Source organism: Octopus bimaculoides, chromosome 2, assembly GCF_001194135.2.
Source record: "Octopus bimaculoides isolate UCB-OBI-ISO-001 chromosome 2, ASM119413v2, whole genome shotgun sequence".
Lineage (NCBI taxonomy): Eukaryota > Metazoa > Mollusca > Cephalopoda > Octopoda > Octopodidae > Octopus > Octopus bimaculoides.
In genome coordinates, this window is record NC_068982.1 from 134,670,570 (window position 1) to 134,681,053 (window position 10,484).

The 10,484-nt window shown below is 37.2% G+C and overlaps 1 protein-coding gene across 1 annotated transcript in view; it reads left to right on the forward strand.

Annotated features, from left to right (window-relative positions):
• The window catches only part of LOC106873477 (transmembrane protein 161B), a 13,368-nt gene extending 7,269 nt beyond the window's left edge, over nucleotides 1-6,099 (forward strand). Inside the window, exon 2 of the mRNA XM_014920863.2 lies at nucleotides 4,319-6,099. Within this exon, the coding sequence (XP_014776349.1) occupies nucleotides 4,366-5,823 (1,458 nt within the window). The 5' untranslated portion in view covers nucleotides 4,319-4,365 and the 3' untranslated portion in view covers nucleotides 5,824-6,099. The remainder of the gene's footprint in view (nucleotides 1-4,318) is intronic.
• Nucleotides 6,100-10,484: the final 4,385 nt, after the last annotated feature.

The following is a 10,484-nucleotide window of genomic DNA, read 5'->3' on the forward strand; positions in this document are numbered from 1 at the left end:
TGAAAGGCAAAGTCGACCTTGGCGAAATTTGAACTCAGAACGTAGCGGCAGACAGAATACCGCTAAGCATTTTGCCTCAGCTCGTCACCTTCTACACAATTTCTGGCTACCAGATTCTCTTGGACACTGATCTACTTGATGTGTTGAAATAATATGTAGAATAGAGTGAGCCGTTGTAAGAAAAGAATAGCTTGATAACAGACAGGAATGCAGTGAAGTGAATACAATTATATCCAGCCTTTACTCTCTTTACTCTTTTACTTGTTTCAATCATTTGACTGTGGCCATGCTGGAGCACTGCCTTTAGTCGAAGAAATCGACCCCTAATACTTCTTCTATCGGTCTCTTTTGCTGAGCTGTTAAGTTATGGAGACGTAAACACACCAGTATCGGTTGTCAAGCGATGTTGGGGGACAAACACAGATGCACAAACATGAAGGCGGCGCGCTAGCAGAAACGTTAACATGTCGGGTGAAATGCTTAGCAGTATTTCATCTGCCGCTACGTTCTGAGTTCAAATTCTGCCGAGGTTGACTTTGCCTTTCATCCTTTCGGGGTCGATTAAATAAGTACCAGTTACGCATTGGGGTCGATGTAATCGACTTAATCCCTTTGTCTGTCCTTGTTTGTCCCCTTTATGTTTAGCCCCTTGTGGGCAATAAAGAAATGCAAACACAGATGCACAAACGCACACACACACACACACGCACACACATATACGACAAACTTCTTTCAGTTTCTGTCTACCAAATCCACTCACAAGGCTTTGGTCGACCCGAGGCTATAGCAGAAGACACTTACCCAAGGTGCCACACAGTGGGACTGAACCCAGAACCATGTGGTTGGTAAGCAAGCTACTTTATTTCATTGAAATTAGCCACAAGGGCTGTACACAGAGTAGTAGCTGCGGGCTGGACAAAGACATTAATGTGATGAGGATGATAACGAAAAGCGAATAGAAATGGGAGAGGCACCGGCGCCCGTCGACCGATAACCCCTTGAAAATATTGTTCAATACAAATCCAATAAGCAAGCTACTTATCACACAGCCACTCCTGTCAGAATTTGTTTTGCAACTGCAAAATTTGATGAAGTCGAGTAAGTGATATTGTTTCTAACATAGGTTTAACTCTAGAAATCTTGAGAGTTAGAGGTTTGTAGATTAATGTGATCCCAGTATTTGATTGGTTCTTTTTGCTATTGATCCTTGGTACAAAGCTTGAAATTTGGGTGAGAGAGGTTAATTGAGTAATGACCTCATTACTTGACTGTACTTTATTCTATCAACTCAACCCAGGAGATGAAAGGCAGAGTTGATTTTGTGGGATTTGAACTCAGAATTTGATATAGGTGCAAGCCCAGAAATATCAATAAAGAATTTAGTTGATTAAATTGACCCCAGTACTTGATTGGTTTTTGTATTTTGTTGAAAGGCAAAATTGACCTCAACATGATATTAACTCAAAATACAACATGGCCAAAAATTTGGGGAGAGAAGTTAGTTGATGAAATTTTGACCCTAGTACTTGATTGGGGTCAGTTTAATAGTAAAAACATAATTGATATAAGTAGGATTTGAATTTGGAACATAAGATGCTGGAAGAAATATTCCAAAGCATTTTATCCAATGCTCTAATGATTCTACCAAATTATTGCTCAAATTGAGTAGCTAAAATAGATGTTTATTCAGTAATAATAGAATACAATTACTTGTTACTTGAAGTAAGAAGTGTATATACATGGTATGATAAAACTTACAGGTCAAAGAAGATACCATTATCATCATCATCATCTTTTAACATCCCTGTTCCATGCTGGCGTAAGCCAGATAGTTTGACAAGAATCCGATGGGACTACAAGCAGTGTTCCAGTGTCTGCTTTGGCATGGTTTCTAGGCTGGATGTTCTTCCTAACGGTAACCACTTGACAGCGTTAGTACTGAGTGCTTTTTACATGCTACTAGCACTTTTGAGGTTACCATGCAGTTATGAAGACTACGAACACCGAGGAAGTGGAAAAGGGGCTTTATGCTTGGTAATGAGGGGTTAAAGTATGAGAAAAGAGGGGTTGGGTGGCGCAGAGAATGCTCTTGTAGCGGAACTACGCATTTAGGAGAGAGAGAAAATGGTCAACAGGAACTGCAAGAAGATAAATAGTAGCAATCAGTCGCCCACGTGGCCCCTCAAGATTCAAGGTGAGCAGAAGCGGTTGGCTGGGGGTGGTTTGCAAGCTTGTAAGATTATGCACAAGTAATATTCTGTCATTGGACAGCTTTCATGTCGGGGAGCTATTTTTCGAGCATTTTCGATTATATTGATTCTAGTGAAGGAATATTTTTTTCAACAGATTTGTAAACTTCTATATTTTCTACAAAATTCTCTTCCGTGTGTTTCCTTGAAAATATATATGCAAATGTATATGAATCTTTGTGTGTAATACACACCTATTGATATGTATTTAATTATACATATTTGATAAATATAATTTTGTATGTGTTAAAAAAACATCGGTTTGTGTTGCTTCCCGTCTTAAATGTAAAGCAGTCTAAGGGAGATAATTCTTTCAATTTAGTATTTTAAGGAGAGATTGCTATCGTCAGTTAGGTCACGTTACCAATTAAACAACGTGTACTGGTTGTATTAAATTTCAGTTTTATTATTAATTGGGTAGTTAGTTAATGAATACATTAATAAAATATATCACATTATTATAGATGTTATTTGATTAAAATAATAAGGAAATCATTGTATACAGTGCTCAAGTGCACTACAACTTGTCAGAAGTGTATAAAGCATATGAACTATTGTACAAATGTCTGGTAAGTGAACAGTGTATGAGTCAGATACATGCTTACGTGTGTATGGAGGGGAGAAAATCATGTGTAGTGTTGGTGAATCTCAGGAAGCATGGAAGTTTTGAAAGATGCAGTGCTCCGACAACTTACAACTGATGCCGGCAGTTTGTTCCATACTTCAGCAACTCTTAGAGTGTAAGCATCTTGAGAAAAATTGGGCATCAGATGAGCTGTGCAAGAGAGACGACCGAGCTGGTATGGTTATGTGATGCATATGTACGAGGACAGCTGTATAACAGTGCTGATCCAAGAAGACATGGGACGAAGTGGTGAAGCATGATCTTTGTATGTTGAGTCTCACAGAAGCGATGACAAATGATTGAGACCTTTTGTAGTTTACTGTGCCTGAGAAGACTCGTCAGACCAAGTGACATCGGGGTCATGGATAGTACCAGTGACCCATAAAAAGGCACCTGTGAAGGTGACGTGTAAAAGGCACCCACACCACCCCTGGAGTTGTTGGTATTAGGAAGAGCATCCTACCATAGAAACCAAGCCAAAATCAGACTGGAGTCTGGTACAGCTCTCTGGCCTATCAGTTTCACTCAAACTGTCTAATCCATACCAGAATAAAAAACGGACACTAATTGATGATGATGATGTTTTAATGTGTCTTAACTCATGCCTGGCCAAAAATCTTGTTTTATGTTCAAACTGGCCAGATTCAACTTCTCATACCTATGCTACAATGTCGGTCTAAAAAATAAACATTCAGATCATCAAAATCTCTAAGCTACAAAATAATGTGTGATCAATTCAAAACAATGTGAATAAATAAGCTTTATATTTGACATTTGAGTAATCTGAATGCTAAAGGCTTATGTCCCCAAAAGACTATTCTTCTCTACACCATTTCACAACATTGCTTTAGAATTAATGTAACTGTTTTGAACACCAGTATGTTGTATATATAAAAACTTTGAAAATCGTTTATTGAGTATCACCATCATCATCATATTAACGTCCATATTTCAATGCTTGCATGGGTTGGATGGAATTTGTTGAAGCAAATTTTGTACGGCTAGATGTCCTTCCTGTCACCGTCTCTCACCTGTTTCCAAGTAAGGTAATATTTCTCTAGGAAATGAAGGACACCACTTATATGAAGGTGACACTTGCTTACAACTATCACATCATGTCAAGGCAAGGCGACAGTAACACACACACACACACACACACACACACAACGGTTTTCTTTCAGTTTCCATCTTCAAAATCCACTCACAAAGTTTTGGTCCACCCTGGGCTATTGTAGAAGACTACTTGCTCTAGGTACCATGTAATGGGATTGAACCTAAAACCATGTTGGGAAGGCAAGAAGTTGGCTTACCAATGACATGTATATTTAATGTTTAATTTCTCAATGCAATATTATGATTATTCAACTGTTAAGAATTTTCCAAATACAATTATTGTATATTTTGTTAATTAAAGTATCTTCTCTTCCTGTTTTTTATTTTGTAGATTTCCCATGATGTCATTGGCTGGTTAAGTTTTGGAAGTTTAGAAACATGGCTGTTCTTGGTTTGCAGATGATTTTTAGCTTAATAGCTTTTACATTTCTGTACAAACTGTCTCGCTATTACTCTTTTGGGAGGTGGATTCTGTCAAATCGCCTGGTACGTTACCTCCATCCTACAAATGAAGAACTAAAGGTTGCTGCTGGAATACCCATGAGTGGAGGAGGAGGAACGAAAGCAAGGCATCGAAGGGATTATCGACGGAATAACAACCAAGAATCAGTAAAAACAGAGTCTTTTACTGTACCTCGGAGTGTTTCTTTTACCTTAGAGACTGCCAAGGTTGAAGCCAAAGATCTTTTACCACTGCACTATTTTGGTGAATTCCAGTGGCTCATGGATTTTTCGTTATGTGCTTTGATTGTCTACATTATAACAGAGATTTATTATTCTGTATTATCTCGATCAGAGCTAAATGTCAGCATCCTCTGGTGTTTGTTGGTTCTTGGGTTCTGTTTTAGAATCCTCCTCATGCAGACTTCTGTTTATTTTCAAACCGAAGATGGGGGTGAAAGAATTCTCTGCATCACTTTCTCGTTTTTCTTTTTGGTGGCAGCAATGGGAGTATTAATTGTCAGTGAAGATAACTTGGAATTTGGCTTGGAAAAAGGTTATAAAAATTTCTCAGAAAACGCTATGGTCTTCATGAAAGAACAAGGGGTAGGATCTGAGGGGCCAATAAGCCTTTTAACTTTCAAAATAGTACTTGCTATTTTATGCGCCTTTATAGGAGCATTTGTCACTTTTCCTGGACTTCGTTTAGGTAAGATGCATGTTGATGCCCTAAACTATAGTCAAGGTCAGCCTATTTTACAGTCATTGCTCTACATTAGTTTTGTTTTTCCGATGTTTATTTTATTAATGTGGGTGAAGCCAGTGGCTCGAGATCTTTTATGTGGACTTCATTGGCGAACTCCTGTAAAAGTTATGAGTGAATCAGCATTTGAAACAGCTCGCTTAATAGCTATAGCTGTCTTTTTTCTGTTGCGCTTTGGCCTTATGAGTACATATCTACAGTCCCATTTGAATCTAGCGTATGAACGTGTTGAAATTATGCACAAGGAGAGTGGCCGTATCTCAAACGTTGAAATCCAGAAGATGATTGCTCGGGTTTACTATTACCTGTGTTTTGTGGCTCTTCAGTACTTCACACCAATTCTACTTGTATTGTTCTTAACGTTTCTGTTGAAGACTTTGGGTGATTACTCTTGGGAGAGCATCTTAGGTGTAGAACATATCATGAAACCAACGACGATACTTTCGCAGTTGAATAACACTCATGCAGATCCTGTCGCCCAGGTGACAACAGCTATAGCAAACATTCGTGGTATCTTCACTTCCATTTGGTATCGTGGATTACTGTCGTTTTTGAATTGGTGGATTATAGCTGCTTGGTTTACCACATCAGTGTTTGGTACTCTTTACTACACAAAGTCTAATGTTGGATGAAAATTTCATTACACATCATTGAGAAAGAACAAAAAAAGAAACTAAAAAAAAAATAAGTCATGAATGTTTGTGTGTGTGTGTGTTGGTGTTTCAAGATTGATCAGCTCAAGAACTATTTAAACAATTTAAAAAATTCAATGCAAGTTATAATTTCATGTTTTTAATTGTTTTTTTCTCTCTCTCGGCCATATGTACATAATGAAAAATGTTCATATATATTGTATTTAAAAACTAACATTTTTTTGTGAAAATCTTATTAAACAATTTTTTTCTTAATGGTCTTTTATTTTCATTTTCTTTCTTTTTTCTTATAAGCACATTTCAGTATGTTTTTAGATCTAGCTAATTATGTCTGATTTGAATCTAGTCTGTTAGCATGTTGAAATTTAAGCAAAAACTGGTTACATCTTGAACACTGAAATCCAAAAGCAATTGTTCTTTAATACTACATTTGTTTTGTGTCTGTCTGCTTCAACATCGTTTAGGCCAAATGTGGTGCTGATCTCTGAAGCATTCAAGCTGGTGGTTCTGTTAGAAGTCTCCATTTCATGAAAGAACTTTATTGAAGAGGTGAGGGGAAGAGATCAGTGTATGCTGATCCGGTGGAGTTATGTTGAAGTAAAAGATAGCAAGCAAGATGTGGATCCATTGAGGTGGGATGTGAGGGTTTCACAGATGATCCCTTTCAGCAGAACTTGCAGCATGCTGAGCATCATAGGGGCCAATAAGTGAAAGGGAGTCAAGTTAAATGTGTTGACAGAAGGTGACAGGTGACTGAATTAAATGCGAACCCTGGATGGAGTAGTGCCTATTGGACACAAACTGGGACTTGATCAATACTGGTTAGGTGTATAATTGCTGAATGACCCCAAATATCCAATGACCTCAGGTAGCATCACTGATGCTGTGTCCTGGTCCATAAGATATATGAAAAAACTCTTAATGTTTCTCTTGAAAAATATTGGGTAATTGAACTCAACATAGGTTAGATATATCAACAACATTTTGTTTGCTTTCTATACTGGCATGGGTTGTCATGGGCTGATCCCTTATTTGGAATTACTAGCCTGTAAGTCTAGGTGTTGAGTGGATGCTCCAATTTTGGCACGGTTTCTACCATTGGATGCCCTTCCTGACACCAACCATTTTACAGAATATACTGGGTATATTGTATTTCGTCATGTTATCTCTTTTTCAAATATTCAAATATTTAATAACTTGTTTGACTTCTTGACATACTCTTTACTCTTTTTTTTACTTGTTTCAGTCATTTGACTGTGGCCATGCTGGAGCACCGCCTTAAGTCGAGCAAATTGACCCCATAGTTTATTCTTTGTAAGCCTAGTACTTATTCTATCAGTCGCTTTTGCTGAACCGCTAAGTTACGGGCACGTAAACACACCAGCATCGGTTGTCAAGCGATGGTGGGGGGGACAAACACAGACACACAAACATACATATATACGACGGGCTTCTTTCAGTTTCCATCTACCAAATCCACTCACAAGGCTTTGGTCGGCCCGAGGCTACAGTAGAAGACACTTGCTCAAGGTGCCATGCAGTGGGAATGAAACCGGCTGGTAAGATGGAAAAAATTCTAAAACATTTTGAATTGATATTTGGATGACAGATTCTAATATATTGATATTGCTTTTAATTCTTACCCTCAAATCACTTAAGATCTGAAGCAGTAGAATCATATATATATATATATATGTATGTATGTATATAATAATTTTAACATTCGTTTTCTATGCTGGCATAGGTTAAATATATATTAGAGAAGTATGTCTGTTTTGGGATGTCGATTTTTCTATAAATTATATGCTTGCGCAAATTTCTGTAGGACATCTCTCTAGCAAACAATGCATTATATGTTTATCAAAAGCACAATGTAATGTTTCGGTAAAGGATTCCCACCCATGTCAGCATGGAAGGCGGACGTTAAACGATGATGAAATTCGTCACATATCAACACGTATTTTATTTAATGAAATGTTAGAAAAGTGAATGAAGAGTTATCTCCCTTTATAAATTCACATTATATGGAGAAATTTCAACCATGTTTCATGGTCTGCTACCACAACAGCTCCTATATAGGATCCAGTTAGCTCAAGACATCATCAGGAGGAACCACGTCCGGTTTCGGCCCCTACTCCTCTACCTTTTTGACGTGGCGGGGCCCCCGTACCTTTCGGAGGTGTCTTCAGCTCTGGTGTTGAGTGCACGTCTTCTTTCTTCTGTTCCCTGGCCTCTTCGATGCAGCGTTAACGAGTGTCAGCGGCCGACTGACTGTCTTGTCAAATTTCCCTTTAAATACCTGCTGCTAGGCTCCAGCACAGGCATCCCCAGCAAGTTGTCACGTGACACTGTCTAAACTTTAACTCCCTTTATAAATTCACATTATAAAATGCATATTTCGCCATTCGACATCATTTCTCTCCCTCTACAAATCAGCGCAGCCTTTCCTACGAAGAGGTATATTTGAAAAGTTCAATATCATGGCGAAAAAAGAAAATATTAGTAAAGCTAATACAATATTTAAACACAGGCATGGTTGTGTTGCTAAGAAGTTCTTTTTGCAACCACGTGAGTTCAGGGTTAGTCCCTTCGTGCAGCCCGTTTAAACGAGTGTTTTCTATAATAACTTTGCTGATCAATCTCTTGTAAGTGAATTTGGTAGATAGAAAATGTATGGAAGCCCAAGCCCCTTATCTCAACTTCTTTCAAACCAATATTTACACGCTATTATTTATAGCCTTATTTTCTTCGAGATTCATCGTTCCTAAGAGGAATTATCCAACATTACCAAAGTTTCTAAATCCTGTTTTATATATTTATGGGTGCATATTGCATGTGTGCGTTTATACTTGTTCCCACATCGCTTGACAACCGGTATTGGTTTGTTTACGTCCCTGTAAATTGTCGGCAAAAGAAACCTGTGGAATAAGTATCTAACTTTAAATAAATAATCAAAGTACTAGTGTCGATTTGATCGGCTTAACTCTTCGAGGCGGTGCCACAAGTTGGCTGCAATCCAACGAGTACAGAGTGTCCCAAAAGTCACTGATGGGTTTCAATTTTCAATAACTTCCTTAACTTTACAAATAAATGCATGAAATTTTGATACAATATAAAGGACATAATGGACATTAATATTCACAAGTCAAATTTTGCAACACCACTACATCACATATGAAAAATGACATCGCTTAAATAGCAGCCATTTTCGGCTTCGCACGCCTATGTTCTTCCCAAAACTTGCACCATAACATCCTTGAGTTTCAGGCCCCACTTCTCTGATTTCTCTATTGATGTTCTCCTTCCGTTGCACCAGGGTCTCCGGTTTGTTGACACAAACCTTCTCTTTCAGGTATCCACACAATATGGATCAGCAGACGTAAAATCAAGGGTGTGATTTGAAGGAGATTTCGTTGCCATTTCTACCAATTCAAGTGACCGTGTAAAACAGTGATTCTCAACCAGGAGCCATATGATCCTTGGTGGGTGGGGTCCATATAAGATTTCGTTGCTAAAATTTATATGTAATAAATTGGGTATACTCTTACAATAACACAAAACATTTTAACAATTTTTTAATAAATAATTCCTGATAATATTTATTTACAAAAATATGAAAAGAACTTTTTAAACATCGAATGGCTATGGAGGTTCATCCAAGTAGAATAAGGACCAAAAGGAGCCATAGGTAAAAAATTGTTTGAGAATCACAGGCGTAAAGGCTTTCTTGTTGCTTTTAAATCAACTTTGAATGCATAAATCCAGGGAGAAAAGAAATACGAGGAAAATATATGATTCTTTTATATGTTTTCGCAGTATTTTCAGTGCCTTTCGATTACTATTTTGAAAATCTTCAAGGGAACTTTAGTTTCATTTAAATTCATTTTCAAAGTAAGATATTTTAGCTTTAGTATCTAGACATTTTAATTATTCTGAAAATATATAACCATTAATGCGTAGATCATTAAGCCACCATTAACAATATCAAAGCTACGGAGATTGCAAGTATGAGGAGAACATCTAGTGCGATGTATCGATTAAAGAGGTTAGGCTCATTACTTATTGGCTGGAGTTTGTTTTTATGTAATTGAAAAATTGGAGTTGATAATTACAGTTTAACTGTATAATGCAAGGGAAGTAACTTTCATTACTGACGATGCAGCTTAATGGCTTTAGCTATCTTAAATTTTATACACGAGTTCTGAACCTCTACTGAATAATATTAAATGGTTTAGAATAATATTAATTGATTTAATTTAATACAAAAGAAAAAGAAAAGGGATTTGCTTTCAACGCCTGGAATATATATATATAACAGACTAAATTATAGATCATGATTTCGTAGTTATTGCAGTATTATGCAGCTTCTACTCGTCAGTATAATATGGTCAAGACACATGTGTCTTGAGGGGTTAGCTTTGAGAGTTGCATTTCCTCGCGTTCGGTAAAAATGTGTTTATTATGGTAGTTTGACTTTGGAGTCCCTTTTAGCGTGACGCATTCATGTATAGTAATGCCCTTATATAAATAAATATATTTTGGGGAATAAATGATGGATTTTTCCCTTATGAGGTTTTTTTCACGCTAGCTACTTGATAAATTCTTATAAAAGAATTCATCCTATTATTGAATTAATTATA